General features: G+C 53.6%; 1 protein-coding gene across 1 annotated transcript in view; it reads right to left on the bottom strand.

Moving 5' to 3' along the window:
• Positions 1–2245: 2245 nt before the first annotated feature.
• UROC1 (urocanate hydratase 1) overlaps positions 2246–23545 on the bottom strand; it is a 40449-nt gene continuing 19149 nt past the window's right edge. The window contains exons 10-20 of the mRNA XM_047849815.1: positions 22457–22519; positions 21984–22163; positions 21604–21701; positions 20746–20818; positions 19763–19884; positions 17800–17870; positions 14556–14654; positions 11831–11930; positions 8212–8293; positions 3522–3621; positions 2246–2386 (exon numbers count right to left, since the gene is read on the bottom strand). Of these exons, the coding sequence (XP_047705771.1) occupies positions 2246–2386; positions 3522–3621; positions 8212–8293; positions 11831–11930; positions 14556–14654; positions 17800–17870; positions 19763–19884; positions 20746–20818; positions 21604–21701; positions 21984–22163; positions 22457–22519 (1129 nt within the window). The remainder of the gene's footprint in view (positions 2387–3521; positions 3622–8211; positions 8294–11830; positions 11931–14555; positions 14655–17799; positions 17871–19762; positions 19885–20745; positions 20819–21603; positions 21702–21983; positions 22164–22456; positions 22520–23545) is intronic.

Raw genomic sequence — 23545 nt, 5'->3', positions numbered from 1 at the left:
CAGCCAATGTGGTGGGGCTGCCCTCTGCCTGACTTCCTGCATGACCCTGGATGTTCCCAGGGAAGGGGGAAGGTCCCAATATCAGTCAATGGGGTGGGAAGCGTGGAAGAAGACAGGTAGGAAATTCACCCCTCCTCTTGCCTCTTTTTTATAACCCGGGGGAGAATAGAGCAGAACCATGGTCACCCCTTGACCGTGATGCAGGTGTTACTACTCTGTGTTAGCTTAGAAAACTGGGCTCTGAGAGCCCAAGGCCCCTGAGGTCCTGGCAGGCAGGGTTAGGAGAAATCTAAGGACTGCCTGCCACCCCCTCCCCATCCACCTCTTAATTTAGGAGAAATTTTTATTTTATAAAAGAAATGCACCCAGAGGTTGGGGCTCCAGAAAGCAAGTTTGGCCTTCTCCATTAAATAAGCATAAATTACATGCATCAAAGTTTTATCAGACTCTTGGCATTTCATTTCTAAAGCCTAGTTAATTACAAAGGAAAGGGGAAGTCTTGTCAAATCACTGTGTGCTACACCTGAAACTAACATAAGATTGTGTGTCAACTAAGGGACGCCTGGCTGGCTCAGTTGGCTAAGCACCCCTCTTCGGCTCAGGTCACGATCTCACGGTTTGTGAGTTTGAGCCCCGCGTCGGGCTCTGTGCTGACCGCTAAGAGCCTGGAGCCTGCTTCGGATTCTGTGTCTCCCTCTCTCTCTGACCCTCTCCTGCTCGTGCTCTCTCTCCCAAAAATAACACACACACACACACACACACACACACACACACAGATTGTGTGTCAACTCTCCTTCAATTAAACAAAAAGGGAAGGGGACATCTCACTGGTTGTAGGGCAGGGAAGCAGTACCCCCCAACCCCAACCCCATCTCCCAGGCCCGGTCCCACAACAGATTGATGCCATGGTCTGCCCTGCATTGGAGGGAGGAGCCAGAGTCCTCTCCCCAGAGGGGCTGTTCTGAGTAAGGCAAAGGGTTTGGCCTGAGTCCCATTGTGTGAACCAAATAAGAAAGTATTCTCCCCCCAGCATGCTCTCAGTGGCCTCAGAGGGCAGTGCTCTCTTTGGGGGTCTTTCTCCTCCCTCTCTCCCACCCCCAACCCAGTACTACCTTGTGTCCTCCTCTTGGTCTCAGCTCAAGGGGCTAAGGGGTCATGGGGAAAGCCACTCACACCCACAGCCTGCGGCACCCCAGAGGATGCGGACATCAGACACCCGGAGTCAAGGAGGAAAGGGAGGGGGTCCTAAAAGTAGGGGAAACCTTAAAAAGAGCAGAGCCTACTTCAAAAGGAAGGCCTGGAAAAGCATGGCCACATAATCCCCTTTGCCTGGGCACTCTGCCTCTGAGCCTGGGTTATGGACCCAGCCATTACTGAGATCAGAGATCTGAGCAGGGGTGGGGGGTGTGTAAGAACACAGCTTCAGGCCCAACAGGGCTCCTGCAGGACACATGGCCCCAAACGTGGCTCTCTGGAGCCACCAATTCCCCTCAAGAGTGACTGTGCTGCATTTTCCTGTGCCCCATGCTGTGTGAGACATCAGAAACACCCTCCTCTTTCCTTTTTTCCCCCCACAAAGTACCACTTACCTTTTAGGGCCAAGTCTTGCCTGCCCCTATCCCACTAACCCGTGTCCTCCTTGCCCATGACACCTTACACGGCTTCTAGTTAATCCTTTATTTCCTTGCTTTCCTTCCCGGACCCTCCAAGACCCGGGCCTGGCCGTGCTCTTTGGGTCCCACAGCTGGGGGCACTGAGGTGCAGAACATACATCACAGACACCTGGACGGGCCAGCAGATGGAAGGACAGCTGTGTGGATGGGTGGCCAGGAAGCAGCATGATTTGTAAAACAGGACAAAGGAAACGCTGCCCCCTTTGCAGGAGAAGGACCGGCAGGGGCTTTGAAGGGACTTGTTGGTGCCCAGTATCCATGGCATGCACGCCCTCCAAAAGCTCCTGGAGTCCAGGCTCCTCTGTGGTAGGCTAGGGGATTTGGCCCTGGACAAGGGCGGTTGCCCCCCGCCCAGGGTTCCCAGCAGTCAGGGACAAATGGCCCCATCTCTCCTGGCTTGGCTGGCTCATCCGTAAAATGGGGGTGGTAGTGGCACATCCCCAGATGAGGGTTTGTGTGTGAAACTCCTACCCCAGGAGACAAAGGGGTGTGCTGAAAGGTGCAGTGTGGCTGTGAGGGTGAGGACAGGGACTAAGCGGGCGAGGGGACCGCAGCCGGCTCCTGGGCTCCCCTCACAGCCGCAGGGCCTGCTGGAGCATGCGCTCATCTGCCACCTCCTGTGGGAGCGTCACCACCAAGCCCTTGTTGTCCTGCATCGTCTGGCAGATGATCTCGTAGGCCTTTTGGTTCCCAGACCAGCAGCGCCGAGCCACCTGCAGGGTGGGGACAGAGGGGGGTGCTGCTGGTGCCAGCACCGGGTCTCCGGCAAGGCATTCCGGACACACCGAGGCCGGGCTGCAGATCCTGACCGTCTCCCATTTGAGGGACCCTCTGTGCTATGTGTGATGCACCTGCCCTATCCGTACCTCTGGCTCAGCCACCTTCTCTCTTGGCTGGACGACTCACTTAGCTGCCTCTCCGATCCGAAACTGGCCATCCTTCGACCCAGCCTATTCCGTGTCCAAAAGAGAGCTCGCCTCCACGCAGGGGCAGCAGGCCAGGTATCGGGGAATCACCCTCCACACCCTCCTCCCTCCACCCCGTCCTCAGAGAATCCGCATGCATCTCAGCTCTGCCTTAAAATCTCTCTCCAGTCTTCTTCCTTCTCTCCCCCCTCAGTCCTCAGGGCTCCCCCCGCCTCCCTGCTGTCATATTTGCCACCCCCCATCTTCATGCCTCCCTCATCTCCCCCATCCCTCCCCTCACTGCCTCACGGCCCTCAGGAGAAGTCCGCCCCCTCCTCTGGGGGCTCCCTGGGAGTCAGCCCCTCCAGGGATCCCCTCACCCCCCCACTCTTACGCTCACTCTCTCCCCTGACATCCACCCACTCACTCAGCACCCCTCCCCATCATTGCCTGACCTCCCATTTGGGCCCATCACCCCTTCTCGCCACCTGTGACGTGGTCACAGAGAGGGAGGGAGTCCCCGCAGGGTCACACACACATGCACACACAGAGAAGACTGCATCTCGGCACACAGGTGATAGCAGGTGATCTCTGCCTTCAGAGATGTGGAAAGAAAACGCTTTAAAAGGAGGCCCTCAGCCCCAGAAGCTGGGGGTGCTCTCACTGGGAGGGAAGGGCTGGGGCCCCCTGTGCACACAGATGCTGAAGCTGGACTGGAGGAGTAAGGCCAGAGGCAGGCAGACACAAAGGGGACTCAGAAACAGCCCAGAAGGATGCACAGAGGGACCCCGGTCGCTGGAGAGGAGAGATGCTAATGTGCAGGTGTGGTGTGACTGTTTTCTGGGGAGGAAGGGAGCAGAACTCTCTCTCAGGTCTGCAGTCTGGGGAGGCAGAGCCCCCCATTGGAGACAAGGCCAGCGGAAAGGCCTGGGGTGTGACTTACCCCATTGGACACGTCCCAGCTGAGCATCATCCTGGCCTTCTGCTCAGCCTCCTGGGTCCCATCCAGCACGAGGCCAAATCCTCCATTGATCACTTCACCCCTGCAAGAGGCAAAGGGGTTTCCAGGTCACTCTCCAGGCCTGCCCTACTTGGAGCCAACAGAAGAACACGCACGTTTGGGGACACTTTGGAAGCCTCGGCTCACAGAGATAGTGTGGTGAGCACCTGCAGCCTGGAGCCCATGCCCTCTCCACAGCCTAAGGGACGCTGGGTTCGCTGGGCTCTGCGCTGCCCACCTGCACCTCCGGGCTTTACCCCATCCACCCCCCCCCCCCCCCCCCTTCAGGATCCTCTCCCGTGTCACCTCCTGGAGGTGACCTCTTCCTCTGCGGTTCTGAGTGTATCTTACAAAGACACGCTTCCTTGGGGGTCTCTTGTGTTGCTCAATTCAACTGTCATTCTTCCCGATTTCCCTTTATGCTCTTTATTTTCGTTGCCTCTTCTTTCTGCTTGCTTATGGTGTATTTTGGGGTCCTGATAACTTGATCTGAAGGCTGAGTTCCTTTATTTCCCGTATATCTTGTTTTCCAACGAACAGATTTCTCTGAGCACTGTTTGGACCCCCTCCTGTCACAGATCTGATACGTTCATGTGCTCCTTCGTGTCTTCCCAGTGACGCGTGCCTCTTATTGAAGTACGTTAATGGTATCCGACTTTCCGCATGCTTGCCCTGAGGTTTTGTGCCATCGGCTGTGAGCACCCTCTCCTTCCTGGCACCCTGGATCTTCATCCTCACCCTCGGTGTCATATCAAGGGCTGTGGCCTGTGCCGGACCTGACTGCCACTCCCGCTCAGCGAACATCACTACACCCCACATTCCCCCATCAGTTACACACACAGAAACGCCCTCCATCTCGTCAGCACTTGCCAGGACTTTATTGCCAAACACGAACCCCTGGGACCACGGCATCCAGCCTTTCAGTCTCCACTTCCAGCCAATTCGCTCTTGCTCCTTCCTGAACCCAAAAGGTGCATCAGGCTTCTCTAGTCTCAGATCCTTCAGGCCTTACCTGCTTCTCTGCCCAGTTTGGGCTCTCCGGACAATCGCTGCCAGTTCCCACCAAGAAGGCGAGATGCCCTCTACCCCAGGAGCCAGCCGTGCTCCCCTCCCCAGGAGTGGGAGCCAAGCACCCCTACCAGCGGGCAGCCGCCCCTGCCCTGCCCTCAGCCTGTGTCCCCGCAGCTGGACAGCCCCGTGCCTGCTGGCGGGCTCCCTGCACATCTCCCACCAGCTCCTGCGCAGATTCAAGGTCATCGTCATTCACCTGCTGATGTTGGGTAACAGGGGAAAACCAGTGCCAGCCAGAGTCACCAAGCGAGGACCTCAGTGTGTCCTTCGACCAGAGAAGTCTTTGGACGATCAGAAGTACATCTGTCCAGTGCACATTTAAGTATGAGATGTGCTCTAAGACATTGTTTAGTGAGGAAAGTGTTGGTATTAGGCTAAAGATGGTGGGTCAAAGGTATGCGTTTATTCCTCAAAGACGTGGACCCTCAGGGCTGAATCTTGCTGTGAGATCACAAGGTACATCTGAGGGTGACATGAAAACACGGATTGAGAAGTCTCAACACCCAACCGCGAAGCCCTGTCCCTTCAGCTCAGCTCCCATAACTGGCCTCACCCTCCCTACAAGGACAGGTGACAAGAGCTGTGTTTACTGAGCAGACCAACCAGTCTAAAACCAGAGACTGAGCACTGACCTCTTCTGCTCTGCAGCCCATGGTCCAAAGGTCCATGAGCACACCCGGCCACGGGCGCCATCTCTAAACACAAGCAGACAGCAAGGACCACTGCACAGACAGCACAAGGACAGACTCCAAACAAGCAACCAGAAAGAGGGGCTCTGAGGAGACAGAGGGAGAGAAAGACGGATCCGCTGATGCGGATGAGGCTTGTCTTGGAAACGTAAGAGATCCAAAGCAGGGAGCAAATAGGCAACATAAAAACTGAAAGCAAATAAAGAAATGGGGGGGGGGCGGGGGGGGCTTATCACTTAAAAATGGATTTGTGTAGAAAAAGAAAAAAATTGGGGCGCCTGGGTGGCTCAGTTGGTTAAGCGGCCGACTTCGGCTCAGGTCATGATCTCGCGGTCTGTGAGTTCAAGCCCCGCGTTGGGCTCTGTGCTGACAGCTCAGAGCCTGGAGCCTGTTTCAGATTCTGTGTCTCCCTCTTCTCTGACCCTCCCCCGTTCATGCTCTGTCTCTCTCTATCTCAAAAAAATAAATAAACGTTAAAAAAAAAGTTTTTTAAAAAAAAAAAGAAAAAGAAAAAAATTAGCTGACTGACAATTGGAAATGATTTCCTCCTGGAGCAGGAAAGGTTGAGGTTCAAATTTTTTTCCCTGCTGATTTTTGCAGTAAGCCTTGAAGGAGTATCCGACAGATTAAATTATGTGCGTGTGTGAGTATGATGAGAGTCCAAAGTGAATCTGAGGCACCTTCCCAAAAAAGCCCTTGAGGACGGCCAGGATGGGAGGGGGGGCGGCGCAGGGGGGGTGTTGATGCTGGCCTCTGGCTAGCCTGCAGCCCTGTCTGCACAGCCTGAGGGCACAGCCAGAGGGTGGGAGCAACTTGGGAATTGGCAGGGAGCCTTTCCTCTCTTGGGAGCTCCCCACGAAGGGGGTCCTGCTCCTAGGCCCTCAAGTCATGGATGCTTTCTCTGGCCAGCTCTGCTCCTCCCCTTCTTGCCCTCTGTGGTTCAGTTGGCAAACAGCAGGTGGATTCTGGGAGGTGAAAGATCTGGGTTCGATCCTGGCTCCACCCCCAACTCTGTGGCCTTGGGCACATTACTCAACTTCGTTCTCTTCACCTCCAGCACCGAGTCAGCAAACCCAGTGCCAAGACGCCAGGCACCCCACAACCAGGCACTCTTCGTCCTGGTTTTCTCTAGCTTGTGTATCGGAAAGAACACGTACTCCGGTCACATTTTCCATTAATTAGAGCCACCTGACGGCTCCAGCTCGGAATTCTGGCCTCGAAGCCAGCCCACCGGAATGCTCTGGGAAGCTCCAGTGCTGAAGGACTTGGCTCGGGAGGGCAAGGCCAAGCTTAATCCGGCCAGCACGGGCTCAGAGATCAGTTCAGAGATTGCCCTCCTGGGAGCCGTCCTCTCCGAAGCAGCAGCGCCCCCTGCTGCCCGGGGGAGCAAGGAATCCAACTTGGCCTGATATCCCAGACCCAGCCAGGTGAGGTGAGGTGAGCTGGGACAGGTCCAGCTCATTAACCTTCTGGTACCTCAGGTTCCTCATCTGTAAAATGTATTTTCCTTCTAAGATTAGGTAAGAGACTAGATTCAAAGAGTTTAGCAAATGTTTGCCACATCATCCATGTGTAATAAATTTTAATTATTCATTATTCTTTGTGAATGACTATTCCTTGTGATATTGTGATTCATAATAAGAAATATACATTTATTTGGTCTTTGCTCCATTTCTGGCACAAAGTTCCTAAAAACACTTGGAATTTTGTAAGAGAGCAGTAAACGTGTCTTTTGCTATGTTAATGAGGTGACTTTTGGACCACCTCTAAGGATGGGGGGGGGGAAGTGCTAGTTTCCAGGGGGAGCCAACCATATCTTTAGGGGAATCAGAACTTTCAGTCCCACCTCCCCAGACCTCCAGTGAAGGGAGAGGGGCTGGAATTTGAATGCTCATCAGGGATCAATGATCTTGTCAATCATGCTTAAATAATGAAGCCTCCATTAATACCTGAAGGGATGGGTTTGGAGAGGTTCTAGGTTGGGGAACCAGACTTCCACGTGCCACCATATCAGGCCCCAAATTCCGCAAGGACAGACACTCCTTTATTCGGGACCTCTCCCTATGGCTCTTGATTTGCACCCTTTGATATCCTTTGTAATACATAGATAATCTAGTGAGTATACCGGTTTCCTGAGTTCTGTGAGCTGCTCTAGCAAGTTAGTGGAATCCAGGGAGGCTACTGTGGGAACCTCGGCTTGGTGGCCAGTCGGTCAGAAGCACAGGCAACAACCTAGACCTGCATTTGGCAGTCTTGTGGGACTGAGCCCTAACCTGTGGGGTCTGCTGCTATCTCTGAGTAGATAATGTCAGAACTGAGTTGAATTGTGGGTGTTGGAGAATTGCCTGGTAGTGTGGGGAAAACCCCACATGTTGGAGTTGGGGGTGCAGAATTAGAGCATACCTACTCATGACGGAGCTACAACTGTCAGCCATTATAGGACCCTCCCATGGACCCCAGTCAGACTGCAAACAGGCCTGGCAGGGCAGAGCCATGAGCTGGGGACCCAGGAGAGCTCAGAACCCAGGTCTTCAGCCTCCCAGCCCAGCTGCCCTGAGAATGTCAGTGGAGGAGGCCCGGGACCAGACAGCGCTGAACATTCCTGAGAAAAACTCTGTGAAAGCGAAGGGAAAACTGACATGAAAGGGGCAGGTGTGGTTCCTACGGCCTTTGTGTCCCTTGTGACAGGTGAGACCCCAAAAGGTAGAGTGGCTGGGGCACGCCCTCTGATATCCAGCTCACGTGAAGAACACCTCGCAGCCAAACCGTTAGCAGAGAGAGCTCAGGGAGGCAGGGCCCAGGACCCTCGAGGGAATTCCCAAGACCTCTACACCAGCCGGCACCCACAGCACCCAGTTCTCCAAGAACCTTACCAGCCGACACCCCCGCCGTTATGAAGAGCGACCCAGGTGGCACCTCGAAAGGCATCTCCCACGAAGTTCTGCACAGCCATGTCTGTGGAAACAGAGGCCACCACCCATCATTCCCTGAATGAGCTGGGCCGGGAGAAGGCCAGGCCAGGCCAGGCTCCGGCCAGGGGACAATGGGCTGAGTAGGGCCTGAAGGACAGACAGGGAAAGGGAACTAGAGACAGACTGTAGAAACAGCAATAATTTATGTTTGCAGAGCTGAGCAAAGCTGGAGTATTAACAAGTGCCCAAGTACCCACTGTTAGCCTTCTGGATAGTTATGCGTTCTAGCACTGAATGCCACATAAAGTGCCCCAGAAGCAGAAAGAACACAAGGATTAAAGGCGTGGTGGTACTGATTTTAGCTCAGGCACACAGAGAGCCAAAGAGAGTCACTTCCGTCCTTAAAACAACAACAGAAAAATAAGGGTAGGGGAGAAACTACAAATTAATGACTGTCTTTGACCCCATCAGAGAACTGAGGTCCCAGGGCAGCTAGCTCATTACAATCTGAGACAGGCCCTTGCACAGAGAAACAGCACCCAGACTGGTCACCTTACATGTGTGTCTAACAAACTGCTAAATGGCAAGCATGAGCTTGCCCCAAACCTTGAGGCCCCTGGACACAGACATAAGGGGGTGTGTGTGTCCTAGCAGGCCCCTTCCTCCAAAAATCCTGACTGGGCGCTCACAGAGAAGATAAGGGAAGATCCCGAGAATGCTCTTCTCCTTGTGCCAGGCTGTGAGATGTGAGAAATGAAGCTCTAGAAGCTGGTAACGGCCCGGGAAACATTCTCCCCCAGGGCCTCCTGGGATGTCATGGCCCTGCCACATCTTGGCTCTAGCCCACTGAATCTGATTTCAGACTTCCGGCCTTCAGCACCGTGAGAGAACGCATCTGTGTTGTTTTAAGCCATTAAAGTTTGTGGTATTTTGTTACCGTGGCCATAAGATACTAACATCAACGATATTAATATCAGAGAATTTCAGAACAAGGACTATTATTAGAGGACACAGAGGAACATTACATGATGATAAAGAGGTCTGTTCTCCAGCAAGACATCATAAGCTGAAATGAGTGTGCACCTAACAACGTAGGTTTACAATACTTGAGGCAAAAATGGGTAAGACCTGAAAGGAGAAGTAGATAAATCCACAAACTCACTGCTCCCTTCTCAGTGATTTACAGAATTAGGAAGAATATCAGTAAGGATCCAGATGACCAGAATGGCATTAGCAACCAACTGAACCTAGCTGGCATCTGTAGAACCCACCAAATAACAGCAGAACACATGTTCTTCTCAAGTGCACCAAAATAGACCATGTTCTGGGCCACAAAACAGCACTTAACACATTTAAAAGAACAGAATGAATACAAACTAAGTTCTCAGACCATAATGGAATTAAACTAGTAACAGGGACACCTGGGTGGCTCAGTGGGTTAAGCGTCTGACTCTTTTTTTTTTTTTTTTTAATTTTTTTTTTCAACGTTTATTTATTTTTGGGACAGAGAGAGACAGAGCATGAACGGGGGAGGGGCAGAGAGAGAGGGAGACACAGAATCGGAAACAGGCTCCAGGCTCCGAGCCATCAGCCCAGAGCCTGACGCAGGGCTCGAACTCACGGACCGCGAGATCGTGACCTGGCTGAAGTCGGACGCTTAACCGACTGCGCCACCCAGGCGCCCCGCGTCTGACTCTTAACTTCAGCTTGGGTCGTAATCTCATAGTGGTTCATAAGATTGAGCCCTGCATTGGGCTCCATGCTGAGAGCACGGAGCCTGCTTGGGATTCTCTCTCTCCCTCTCTCTCTCTCTCTATCCCTATTCTGTATGTGCACGTTCTCTCTCAAAAATAAATAAAATAAACTTAAAAAAAAAAAGACGTTAGTAACAGAAAGGTATCTGAAAAATCTCCTAAAACTTGGGAACTTAAAAGCATACTTCTAGGTAACCCATGGATCCAAGAGGAAGTCTTATAGGAAATAACAAATATTATGAACTGAATGAAAGTGAAAATATTTAAAAATTTGTAGGATGCAGTGAAAGCACTGTTTAGAGGGCCATTTATAGCATTAAATACTAGAATTCGAAAAGAAAAAAGGTTTCAAATCAGTAACCTCCTCATCTGCCTTATGAAGCTGGGGAACGAAGAGTGAGTTAAATCCAAAGCAAGCAGAAAGAAGGACACACTAAAGATTGGAGCAGAAATCAGGAGTGCCTGGGTGGTTCAGTCAGTTGAGCATTGAACTCCTGATTTGGCTCAGGTCACGATCACACTGTTGGGAGATCAGGTCATGAGATAGAGCCCTGCATCAGGCTCCACACTGAGTGTGGAGTCTGCTTCGGTTCTCTCTCTCCCTCTTCCCCCGCTTGCACTCTCTCTCAAAATAAATAATAAATAAACATTAGCACAGAAATTAATGAATTGGGAATTAATTAATGAATTTGGAAGCAGAAAACATAGAAATGGGTGCTTGGGTAGCTCAATCAGTTGAGCATCCAACTTCGGCTCAGGTCATGATCCTGCGGTCTGTGAGTCTGAGCTCCATGTCAGGCTCTGTGCTGATAGCTCAGAGCCTGGAGCCTGCTTCAGATTCTGTCAGAGCCTGGAGCCTGCTTCAGATTCTGTGTCTCCCTCTCTCTTTGCCCTTCCCTGCTTGTGCTCTGTCTCTCTGTCTCTCAAAATAAACATGAAAGAAAGAAAGAAAGAAAGAAAGAAAGAAAGAAAGAAAGAAAGAAAGAAAAGCAATAGAAAAAAATTGAATGAAACTTAAAGCTTTTTATTGAGAAGATCAATAAAGTTGTTAAATATCTTAACAGACTGATCAAGAAGAAAGAAAGAAAACACAGATCACCAACATCAGGAATGACAGAGGAGACATCACAACTGACCCCACAGACATCAAAAAGATAAGTAAAGGAATACAATTCTATACCTACAAATTTGATAACTTATATGAAACGTATCAATTCCTTGAAAAAAGTGATACAGATTGGGTTCCTGAATGTCCACCTCCTTTCCTTGGGATCCCATCCATAATGGAGGGAGCATTCCAGTGCTGGGAATGAGCAAGCTATACCAGGCCTAGAACCCACCAGCCTCTGTGATGATTATAATTGTAGTGGGTATAGAAGTAGAATGGTAACAGCAGCTGCAGCAGATAACCAGTGAACACTGGCTGTGGGACACCTACCTAATGCTGCACAAGTATTAATTCATTTCCTTCTTCACAACAACCCTCTGAAGTAGGCACAATTGTTATTTCCATTTTACAGATGAGAATATTGAGGTTCAGAGACTTTAAGTCTTACTGAAGTTTGCCCAGCAAGTGACAGGGTCAGGTGCACACCCAAGTCTAGGGCATCCAACTGTCCCGTTTTTCCTGGCACTTGCCCAATTTAAAAATGAAAAATCCCAGGTTCCAGAAACCTCGCTGTGCTGGGCTGGTGACCCTATGCCAATTCTCTCAGATGCCAGAACATTTTTTGCAACATTATAACTCGCTGAATGAATCAATTGATTTCTAAACAAAGTCAAATCCAACATTAAAAAATTAAAAAAAAATTTTTTGTCTTCCTCACCTGCACAGAAGGCAGAACCATCGTAAATATTGGAGGTCTCCCTAAAGGGACTGTCTGTGCCACTCACGTCATGGTGGTCCCGGCTCAGGACCACCGGTGCCTGCAGCAGGGAAAGATATGAGGTATCAGCTGACAGTGTTTACCACAGCTGCCTGGAAGAGGGCAGAAGTCAAAGGTCAGGCCACACCAGACACCCTTCAGATCCCTTCCCCTGGAAATAGACCTTCTTCAAGAAGAGGAAGCATAGGAGGCATTGTCTGTCTCCTACCTAACGTTCAGATTTCCTGGTCACTTCTTTGAGACATCCAGATGGCTAACAGACACATGAAAAGATGCTCAACATCACTCATCATCAGGGAAATACAAATAAAATCCATGATGAGATACCACCTCACACATGTCAGAATGGCTAAAATGAACAACTCAGTAAACAACGGATGTTGGCAAGGATGTGAAGAAAGGGGAGCCCTCTTGCACTGTTGGTGGGAACGCAAACTGGTGCAGCCACTCTGGTGACAGTATGGAGGTTCCTCAAAAAATCAAAAATAGAACTACCCCACAACCCAGCAATTGCACTAGTAGGCATTTACCCAAAAGATACAAAAATACAGATTCAAAGAGGTCCATAGACCCTGATATTCATAGCAGCATTATCAACAATAGCCAAACTACAGAGAGCCTAAAGTCCATCAACTGATGAATGATGTACATACATACAAAGGAATATTGCTCAGCCATCAAAAAGAATGAAATCTTGCCATTTGCAATGAGGAGGATGGAGCTGGAATGTATTATGCTAAGAGAAATAAGTCAGTCAGGGGTGCCTGGGTGGCTCAGTTGATTGGGCAACCAACTTTGGCTCAGGTCATGATCTCACAGCTCGTGAATTCCAGCCCCGCGTCAGGCTCTGTGCTGACAGCTCAGACCCTGGAGCCTGCTTCAGATTCTGTGTCTCCCTCTCTCTGTCCCTCCCCTGCTCACATACTGTCTATCTCTGTCTCTCTCAAAAATAAACATTAAAAAAAAATTTTTAAAAAGTCAGTCCGTGAGAGACAAATATCATATGATTTCACTCACATGTGGAATTTAAGAAACAAAGATGAATATATGGGAAAGTGGGGGGAAAGAAGAGAGGGAAACAAACCATAAGAGACTCTTAATGACAGACAACAAACTGAGGGTTGATGGAGGAAGGTGGGTGGGGGATGGGCTAGATGGGTGATGGGTACTAAGGAGGGCACTTGTGTTGAGCACTGCGTGTTGTATGTAAGTGATGAACCACTGAATTCTACTCCTGAAATCAATATTGCACTGTATGTTAACTAAAATTCAAATTTTAAAAAAATTAAAAAAAAAAAAGAAGAAGAGGAAAAGCATAGATGTTTCAGATGTACCTTGCTAAAAGGGGAGCTCCCATTTCTCTGAATTAAGAGGCCCTCTTCTTCCCTTGAACCAGCCAGGCTTGCTATCGCCTCTTTGTATGTGCCCTGAACTGCCAACCCCCTGGTATTCTAGCACCTCCCAGATATTCAGGTTTCAGTTCTACATCAGCAACTCAGAAGGCCTGTTCTGACCACCCATCAGACAGACCACTGCCCCCGACCCCTTCACCCCCACCCCATGTAGAGTCACCACTCTCCCTACCCCATAACCCCTACCCCATCTAGAGTCACCACTACCCCACCACCCTGTCACCCCCACCCCATCTAGAGTCACCATTCTCCCACCCCATCACCCCACCCCACCTAGAGTCACCACTCCCCCCCATCACTCATAACCCATCACCCCCACCCCGTCACCCCCATTCATTTTCTTCTCATGTTCATCACCATCTGAAGTTCCCTCTGAATTTATGCTTTTATCCTGCATTGTCAGTTTCCCTTCCCCAGTGAGTGGAGGAGGCCGGGACCCTGTCTACTTTGTTCTCTGCCACGTGGTCCCCAGTGCTTTAGAATAAGCCTGGGGTAGAGGAGGCTCTCAATCGAGCATGCGGAATGAATGAATGATTAAGACCTGGTTCTCTAGGACAACCAGCCGACTGCAGCCTGGATGTGAGCGTTCCTGTGGAGCCCTCCTGGGACAGCTGCCACAGCCGTCCTCATCTCCATAAGCACGCTGAGCAGTGGCACTGTGGCAGTGTTCCCAAGGTGGTCTGGGAGCTGTCCTTACTGCCACCGGAGCCACCCACCAGGACAGCCTTCACATTCATCCAACTTGATTTCCCTTTCACATCTGATCATTAGTACTGGCACTCCCAAACACAGGGATGCCAGCAAGAACCCTGCGGCACGCACTTAGAAAATGAGCCCCCAGAGGAGTGTGCCCAGAGCTCCATGTCCCCCAGGGTAGGCTGGCTGACGGGGAGGAAAATGAGGGAACACCAGGGAAATTTGTCATGGTTTATAAAAGGAGAATTCAAGGAAGATGTGGGAAGTGCTTGCATGGAAAGTGACTCGCCTAATCCTCACCCAGGCCTTGAGATTGACATAATTCTCCCCTCACAGAAGATGGCACCTGTGGCTCAGAGAGGGCATCTGACCCGCCAAGGTCACACAGCAGGGAACATGTCAGAGGCTGGGTTGCAGGCCAGGCCTCATCACTTCGGGTCCCCAGTTATCTGCCTCCCACCTGACATAAACACAGAGCCGAGGGCCTCAGGGCAGTGCCAGCACCCAAGGGCAGGAGCCCAAGGGAAGCTTCCTGCCTGCAGCACAGAATGTGTCACCTTGATTTTCCCATGGGCGATGGCTTGGTTGAAGGCCACAGCGATGGCCACACGGCCTTTCTGGTCTGAGTACAGGATCCTCGCCTGGGAGCCCACCACCTGCAGAGAAAAGGGAGGGAAGAGGCACCTCAGGGACCTAGGGATACGCAGGGGATAGATGTGGGTGACAGGTCCCACCAGCGGCCAGATGGTCCCCTCTAGGGAGGTCACGGAGGACCCTGAGGTGTGTGGTACAAGGTAGACCCTCATGTCCAGCCCACCAGGCAGTCACGCCAAACCCCTGCCTGTCCATGTGCAGTCTGGGACCCCAGCTGTCCCTCCGTGATCCACTGCCTCGAGGGTCAACCCCAGGAGTGGGCTCTGAGACCCTGACCTGCCCATCTCAGGGATGCCACCTCTTACGAACATACCCTTGCTTGAGTCCTTCCAATGACAATAATACCACCACACAATGCAATTGTGGCCTGTGCCCGGCACAACTACAAGCACTTTGCACACAGTCACTCATCGGTGAGTTTATGAGGAAGTTGCTGTTGTTCTCACCCTAGGCTCCACGTTTCAGATGAGAAAACTGGGGCACAGGGGCCAAGAACCCGCCCACGACCGCCCCGGGCAGTCGGTGACATGGCTGAGAGCCCGCAGACTCATCCATCAGGATGCCGCACCTCTGGAGGGTAAGACAGGTTACTCCCACGAAACGGAAACTCCAGCAAGTGAAAAGGAGTCACTGGCACAGTGGTCCTCAACCAGGATGACATTAGGGAATGACTGGAGACACGGTTGAGTGCTGTCGGCACGGGCAGGGGTCCTGCTAAGCATCCTGAAACGGCCCCCCACGACAAAGAGTTATCCAAGTCCCCAGGCACACAAGCAGATATTTGCACCCCCAAGTTCACAGCACTCACAATAGCTACAATGTGGAAGCAATCCAGGTGCCCACTGACGGACGAAGGGACAAGCAAGGTATATACATTCTAAGCAGACGATGGAATATCATCCAGCCTTGAAAAGGAAGGAAACTCTGACACAGGCTACAACATGGATGAACCCTGAGGACATCACGTTCAGCGAAAGAGGCCAGTCACGAAAGGACAAATACTGTAGGATCCCACTTATACGAGGCCCATAGAGTGGCCAAACACACAGAGACAGAAGTAGGTGGGGGTCAGGGGCTGGGGGAGGGTGTTGGGGGAGCCGTTTTATTTGATGGGGACAGAGTTTCAGTTTGGGGAGATGGAAAAGGTCTGGAGAGAGATGGTGGTGATGGTTACACTCAATGGAAGTGTACTTGAAGCCACCAAGTTGTACCTTCGAAATGGTTAATACAGTAACCACATGGAACTAGCCACACAAAAGTCTGAGGGAACAGTATTCTAGGCAGAGGGAACAGCAAGTGCAAAGGCCCAGAGGTAGAAAGAAGCTGGGCCTATCCCAGTAAAACAGGCCAGTCGGCTAAAGTGTAGGGGGCATTTTATGTCAAGGGGGCATTTTATGTTGCCACAATTGAAAAAAATGATTTGGCCCCAAACATCAGTAGTTGTGAGGCTGAGAAGCCCCGGATTCTCCAGGTGTTTCCCTTGCAGCCTGGCCACGCGTCCTGGAATGGGCTGGAATGTTCTGGAGCCAGTGATGGAGCTATGCCACCCCTGACCGTGAGCCTGAAGCCAGCGCTCCGTCTGGACGGCCCCGCCAGCAAACGTGGTCAGGTGAGCGGCCCTTCCTTCCTCGTGACTTGCTAACCAAGGCCATACTGCCCTCACGCCGGCTGCCTCAAAGCCTTGTGGGAAAGACTATAGTATAAACCAGCACTGGAGAGATTTTCGGATGGCTTGGATCCAGAAAAAGGAAATTGGAGACAAACCGACATAGGACTCCCAGGTCCGTCAAGAGTGAACCTTACGCGAAACTCAATTAAAATGTTTAAAAAGGATGGCCTTCTGCAATCATCATCTTTCATGAGACAAAGAGCAACGTGAACTAAGTAGGGAGAACACAACCTCTGAAAACTCCAACTCAAACACAGAAGAGACAGTCCCGGTTATTCACGGCCCTTGTAGCGGCCTCCAGAGGGCCACTCCCCATGCCCCTGACCTCCCAACCTCCCGCCAGCCCCTTCCCACTCTGTCGGTGCCCCTCCCTCAAGGCTGGGGTCCTCCTCTTCTCCAGGCCCGCCTCTGGACTGGCCCTGCACAATTCCACTCCCGCCCATCCTCCCCGAGGCCCCGACCCTCGAGTTCAACAACTGTCCGGTGGGTGTCTCAGACCCTGTGTGGTCACAGAGACCGCTGTTGGCACGGGGGTCTCTGTGGCTGAAACACGTGTGCAAGCCACTGGGCAAGGAGGAGGTGGCGCTTTGGGTGGGGGGTGTTGGGTCACAGAAGCCCAGGACATGGGGGCGGTGCTCAAGGGAGTCCCCCTTCTGGCCCGGGGACCCCCAGGCCAAGGACACGCCAGTGCGGATGCGGCAGCTGCGTCTGGCTATCGGGGTCTGTGGACAAAGCCGTGTGAGTCAAAGGCTCGTTTCTTGCTCGTCTTCCGTACACCAAGGCCACTGCTGCCTCAGGGCCTGTGCATTGGCTGGTCCTCTGCCTCCCCCCACTGTCATATGGCTGCTCCCCCGCCCCCTAGTCCTCCAGCATTTAGAGCTGAACTCACAACTCAGCTCCTCAGAGACACCTCTCTGACCCATCAGTATAAAGTGATGTCCCCACCGGGCATCACCTTGAGTCACGTTCGCATGCCCGGGAGCACGCGCATACACCCTCTGCCCAGCCCGGGCCGGAAGTGCCTCCTGCAGACTGCCACCAGAGGGCGTGTGCCAAGCACGTGCACCACCACAGCCCCCGTGTGCAGACCGTCAGCAGCGGCTCCACTGCCCAGCCCAGCCGGGACAGGAAGCTCAGAGAGGCTGAGCCACTCGTCCCAAGTCACACAGCTGAGAAGCCAGGAGGCCTGACCTGAGAGAGCGGTTTGCGAATCAGCTGGGTGAGCAACGACCCGACTGGCCCTGGCCATTGCCCCCAGGCCCCAGGCCACCCTTTCAAGGTCCCGCAGCCTGCCGGGTGAGGTGGCTGCTGCTGCCTCCTCTGAGGCCAAGGAGGCTGCCACCTAGGGAGTCCCACGGGGTGTGTTTGGCACCGTCCCGGGGCTCACGTCTGCCAGCCCGGGCATGGCCAGCGGTACCCCGCCTTGGTCAGGGCAGTCCAGTGGCCCACCCCTGCCTCCCGCCAGGCGGAGCCCTCACCAGCCGGTGCCTGGCGGCCTCCCGGATCCAGCGGATGTTGTCCACATACTGCAGCTTCACAGCCGGGTTCACTGCAGGGAGAAAGAGTGGTGTTGCAGGCACCAGGAGCCCCTGTCCCGTGGGGCTCGGGCACAGGCCCTCCCTCCGGCAGCCACTCATCGCCATCCATCCATTCCCTCAACTATTGAGTCCTCACTGTATGCCAGGCACTGGGCCAGGCACTGGGAACAGAGGAGGCTGTGGGCCATGAAGGAAAGAAATATGGTGAAGTGGTCACTAGGGTGACGGGTCAGGGGGGGCCCAGGCCTTTCTGTGGAGGTAGCTGTCAAGCGGCAATCGAAATGCTAAGAAGGAACCCGCCACACAAAAGGCTGAGGGAACAGTATTTGAGGCAGAGGGAACAGCAAAGGCAAAGGCGCAGAGGTAGGAAGAAGTTGAGTTCCTATCCCAGGAAAGCAGGCCGGTCAGCTAAAGTGTGGGGGGCATGCAGAGTCGGGTGGTAGCTGTGTTGCTCAGGAACCTGCTTCCACTAGCTCATGAGAGCAGACAGTTAAATCCTCAGGGATGGTGTGACCCAGTGGTTGACACAGATACCATTAAAATTTCAATTAAATAAACTTACACTTTTTCAGAGAGAGTGTGTGCACACGCACGCATAAGCAGGGGAGGGGCAGAGGGAAGGAGAGAGACTCTTTCTTGTTTATTTACCTATTGTGAAAGAGAGAGAATGCACGCGTGAGTGGGGAAGGGGCAGAAAGAGAGGGAGAGGATCCCACGTGGGCTCCGAGCTGTCAGCGTGGGGCCCGATACAGGGCTTGAACTCACAAACCGTGAGATCGTGACCTGAGCCGAAATCAAGAGGTGGTCACTTAACCAACTGAGCCACTCTGGCGTCCCAGGAGAGAGAGAGAGAACCTTAAGCAGGCTTCATGCTCAGCCCGGAGCCTAACGCGGGGCCGGATCCCATGACCCTGGGATCATGACATGAGCAGAAACCAAGAATCAGACGCTTGGGGCACCTGGGTGGCTCAGTCGGTTGGGCGACTGACTTCAGCCCAGGTCATGATCTCACGGTTCGTGAGTACGAGCCCCACGTCAGGCTCTGTGCTGACAGCTCAGAACCTGGAGCCTGCTTCGGATCTGTCTGTCTCTCTCTTGGTCTCTACCCCTTCCCTGTTCACGTTCTTGCCTGCCTGCTGCAAACGCTGCCACTGCTGTGCATGGAGCTTCGATGGGAATCAGCCACTCTGAGAGTATTTACGCGGGGGCCACCTGCAGATGCCGCAGCTCAGGGCTTCTTCCCGGAGGACAGGTTTCTAAGAGAGGATCTCTTCCTTCCCAGGAGGCCTCCGCCTGCCCAGTTCCTCCCACCCTCCCCTTGTTCTCCAGCCCTGCACCCATGTATCCTGGACCTGTCCCAGCCTGCCCAGCCTGGATGTGGGCAGCAGGGGCGAATGGCCCTGGGGATCAAAAACAAGCAGCCAAAGGTTGAAGGACATACGCAGCAAACCAGAGAGAAGGTGGCCCAGACCTGCAGAAAAGCTGCAGAGAAGTGCGGGTAGGAGTCCTGACAGCTGAGGAAGCTTCACAAAACCCCTGCCTTCTCTTCTCCACATGAGAAGCAACGTCACATGCACTACACAGGAAGCGACTGTGGTTAAACCAGGGGCGGGGGCAGGGACGCGGGGACGACCACCACCATCCACGTGGGAAGGCAGTGCAAGCTCTCTGTCGCAGAGACCACAGACCCACGGACATGGGGAGAGCAGAGTGGGCACAGAGGACAGCTACGAAGAATCAGAAGCACCGCCGACAGGCACAAACCCCAAGTCCACGTGCTCTCGTGCCCCAGGGGCCAGGCTGAGCACGAGCAGGGAAGGGGGGGCTGCGTCAAGGGGGCGGGCTGCCCTGGAGCCTGTGGTGGGCCACCTGCCTGTGAACGTGTCCCATCCTGCAGCCTCACCTCCGTCAGCAATTGCTTCCTCCAGCACAGACGTGGCCAGCTCATCCGTGACCACCAGGTCCTGGGGGTCCCCTGACGTGCATACCCAGCGGAAAGGCCCGAATCCCTGGGAGAATATGTCTCTGCGAGGACAAAATGCAGCCTGGCTGCACCCTCCATGGACCAAGGAGGGGAGGTCTACTTACAGTGCTCCAGAACTGAGAGGGGTGTGTTGGGGACGCGGTGTGTGGGCCCGTGAAGTCAGGGCTTCAGCATCCAGAACTGTTGCTGGACGCCCCTAAGCCGCTAACTGCACAGCAAGTTTCAGAGGCCAGCCCCCCAGGTCCCCTCCCCTGCTCAACCCCACCTTCTCCCCTCAGTGCCCACCCCCATCCCGGTTCTCTGTCCCTCCTCTTAGACCGGCACTGTCTCTTGCTGCAGAAGCCGGGACACAGGCAGAAATTCCTTTCTAGTGCAACTACTACAAAGACAACCTGAAAATCAGTGAACTAAAAGCAAGTAGTTGGGAGAAAGAGTTTAACTGTGGGGACTTGGCCAAGTTTGCTTTGGGTGAACTGACCTTCCTAGGTGGCCTCCAGGCAGAGGGATGGAGAGGCCTGGGCCCCGCCTGGCTCCTGCACTCACCCAGCCCCCTGGGCCCACCGTCCTCTCTGGACAGCCCCCCTCCCCAACCCCGCTGCCCCCTGCTGCAGCCTGGCAGTGCAGCCCCCTGGGTCTCTGCCTCCTCACCCATGATGAATCCAAGAAGGAGACCATGGCCTTCCTCCTCTCCTTTCCTCTCTGGTCCCATCTTGTGCACAAATGGGCTGGCAAGCTTCCCATCCCTGTCCCTGTGTTGCTTAAGCCCAAATTCCTTCATGTGGCCTGGTGGCCTCCACTGTCAGCCCGATCTCTCTCTGGTTACCTCCTCCTTCTTCCTACTTGGGGACTTTTCCAACCTGAATGTCTAGGACCCAGATGCCGCAGGTGACCCCATCACTCACCCCATGATGTGCTGGACGTACGAAGGGTAGCGGAATTCTGTCTTGTTGGCGCCTTTCTTCTCCACGTCAGCTCCTGCGGGCACAGAACCCGCCCAGAATCACTTGGAGGGTTGGCGGGCCCTGCCCCGAGGTGAGGACTTATACCACTACCCAGATGGTGAGTTAAACAAAGACGCCAGTTTTGATAGGGAAGCCTCCCTGGGTCTCATTTTACGATGAAGAAGGGAGACAGCAAGTGCTGCCATTGGTGTGGGGCCGGGTGGGGGCATACACATGTTTGTGCCCACATTCCCAACATGACACGCCAGAACCTTCGAACTCCAGGAGGGGAGCTGGCACCAGAAAAAGGGCTGGGGGTGGGGGGGTGACTTTCCACTGTGTCTCTCTTTTTTTTTTTTTTTTTTTTTTACATTTATTTATTATCAAGAGACAGAGAGACAGGGCATGAGCAGGGGAGGGGCAGAGAGACAGGGAGACACAGAATCCGAAGGAGGCTCCAGGCTCCGAGCTGTCAGCACAGAGCCCGACGCGGGGCTCGAACTCATGGGCTGTGAGATCATGATGTGAGCCGAAGTCGGACGCTTAACCAACTGGGCCACCCAGACGCCCTGGTACTTTGTGTTCTTAAGGCACATGGATAAACTGAAGCCCAGAGAGGCCAAGGACCTGGCAAGACCAGCTTCCAGAAGGTCCAGGCAGGGGCACAGTGAAACCTGCAGGCCATGGCCCCCACCTCTCCAGGGCACCTGCCAGGCTACTCCTGGCTGGTGAGAAGGGAGTATTCCCAAGGCCCAAAATCTTGGCCCCTCCAAGCTTGGGAGGCTGGGGGCCCCTCATGTGACCTTCATTTTCTCTCACCTGCTCTCTGGGCCTCCAACAGGAAGGCATTGCCATAGTCCCAAAAGAAGAAGTTCTCTTTGGCCAGTCGGTTGATGGCTGAGACTTGCCTCCTCAGGCTGCAACAGGCCAGCAGTTAGTGATCAGCCCTACCCACCAGCAAGGCCCTGAAAGCAGGCCCTCTGTGCCTCACCACTGTCACCCCCAGCCCCATCCCGTGGAGCTCAGCCAGCTCTGCTTACTTCCATCTCATCTGACAGATGAGGAGACAGTTCAGACAGATTCAAGGTCTTGCCTAAGGCTGCACAGCTGGCCCCTGGGGGACCAGGCAGAGGCCAGAGTCCGCAGTCTAAAAGCTCCTGCTGGCTGTGTGTGCCCCCTGGGCCCTGGGAACTCATCACCTTTCCTGGACCAGGCTCTTGAATGCAGCCGGGTCGGAGGCCATGAGGCTCTGCGCCTCTGCAAAGCCCAGCTGCACAGGGTAGTAACCGCCATTGAACGGGTTGTGGCAGGACGTCTGGTCTGACCCCAGGTCCACCAAGAGCTCCCCCGTCGTGTCCAACTCGTGGACCAGCCGCTCCCTGGGAAAGACATGAGGAGATCAATGCCTGGGGCAGGGGAAGGCACCGTCTGGGGCCTGAGTTCGAGGCCCAGCCAGCAGGGGATTGCCCTTCTCTATTGAAAGAACTTCTGCTGGAAGGCGGCCTGCCATGAGCTCAGGCCAGGATCTGGGCCTCCGAAGCTGGGAGCAGAGACTCAGGCAGAGCACATTGGAAGCTTCGTGTCTGGGGAGCCTGGCCACCATCAGTACCTTGTCTGGAGGGGGAAGTTCACCCAGGGTCCCCAAGGCTGCCAAATCCCATCCCCCACTTACCAAAGAGCTACTACATTGCCATGGTAACCAAGGCTGAGCACCTCCTTCCTTTTCCTTGCTTCCCTAGAAGGGGACAAGAGCAGAGCAGATGGTCCATTGCACCTGCCCCACCAGTACCAAGCTGGTGAGAATGCAGAAGGTCACTGAAGGCACTGTGTGCCAGCACAGGGCCTGAGGCACAGGGACCTCCGAAGGGTGTCCACTGAGGACCCAGAACCGTAAGGGAAAGAGAGACGTGAATGCCCCATCAGGGAAAACTGAGAACCGAGATGACAGCAGTGATGAGCCAACTCGAGGCAATTCACAGAATCAGGACCCTTGCCGTTAGGGCTCTGATTGGGATTGTTCTAGAACTCGGTCTGTGTCTTCCCCGGAAGTATGACCAGACGGGCTGCTTAGGGCATTTTGCTGAACTGACAGGAACTGATTTTGTGGTGAGTGTGTGAGTGTGCACGTGGATGAGTGCATGCACGTGTGTGCCAGCGTGTGTGTGCGTCCGGGATGCTAAGCAGCATTCACAGGCATAGGAGGCAGATCAGGCCAGACCCATCTGTGTCCCACCAGCAGTCTGGAATGTCTCCTGTATTTAATGGAAGCTCATCTGAGAGTTTTACACAGCGGTTGCCATGGGGCCAAACTAGCATTTTTAAGAGATCAGTGTCAAGCAGTATCCGATCCTAGTAATGGGAGTATTTCTCAATTTGGTATGTACTTGGACATTTTCCTCCAAGCCCCCTTTGAAGCCCCGTGGGTGACTGATCGTGGCGGGGCTGGAGAGCCGCTGTGTGGTGCGTCCTCCCTGCACAGAGCTCAGGTCTCCAAAGTGTGTCGGTTGAGAGCAAGCTTCAAAAACGGCATCAGATCAGCAGCCCCCAGGGCAGTCCTTCCCCCATTCCCGCAGTTTAGCCATCAAACCGGAGGGCAGTGTTGCCGACACCCCCCTTAAACAACCAGACCACAAGTGGGGAGGGAGATCGGCTTACCCCGAACCTGGTGGAGTCACACCGAGGAACGGTTCCGTCTTTCAAAGTTTCATTTCCCCCCAACAGATGAGGCAAGCACCTAATACGTGCCAGGCTCCAGGCTGGG

Source organism: Prionailurus viverrinus, chromosome A2, assembly GCF_022837055.1.
Source record: "Prionailurus viverrinus isolate Anna chromosome A2, UM_Priviv_1.0, whole genome shotgun sequence".
Lineage (NCBI taxonomy): Eukaryota > Metazoa > Chordata > Mammalia > Carnivora > Felidae > Prionailurus > Prionailurus viverrinus.
This window is presented reverse-complemented; position numbering and strand designations above follow the sequence as displayed.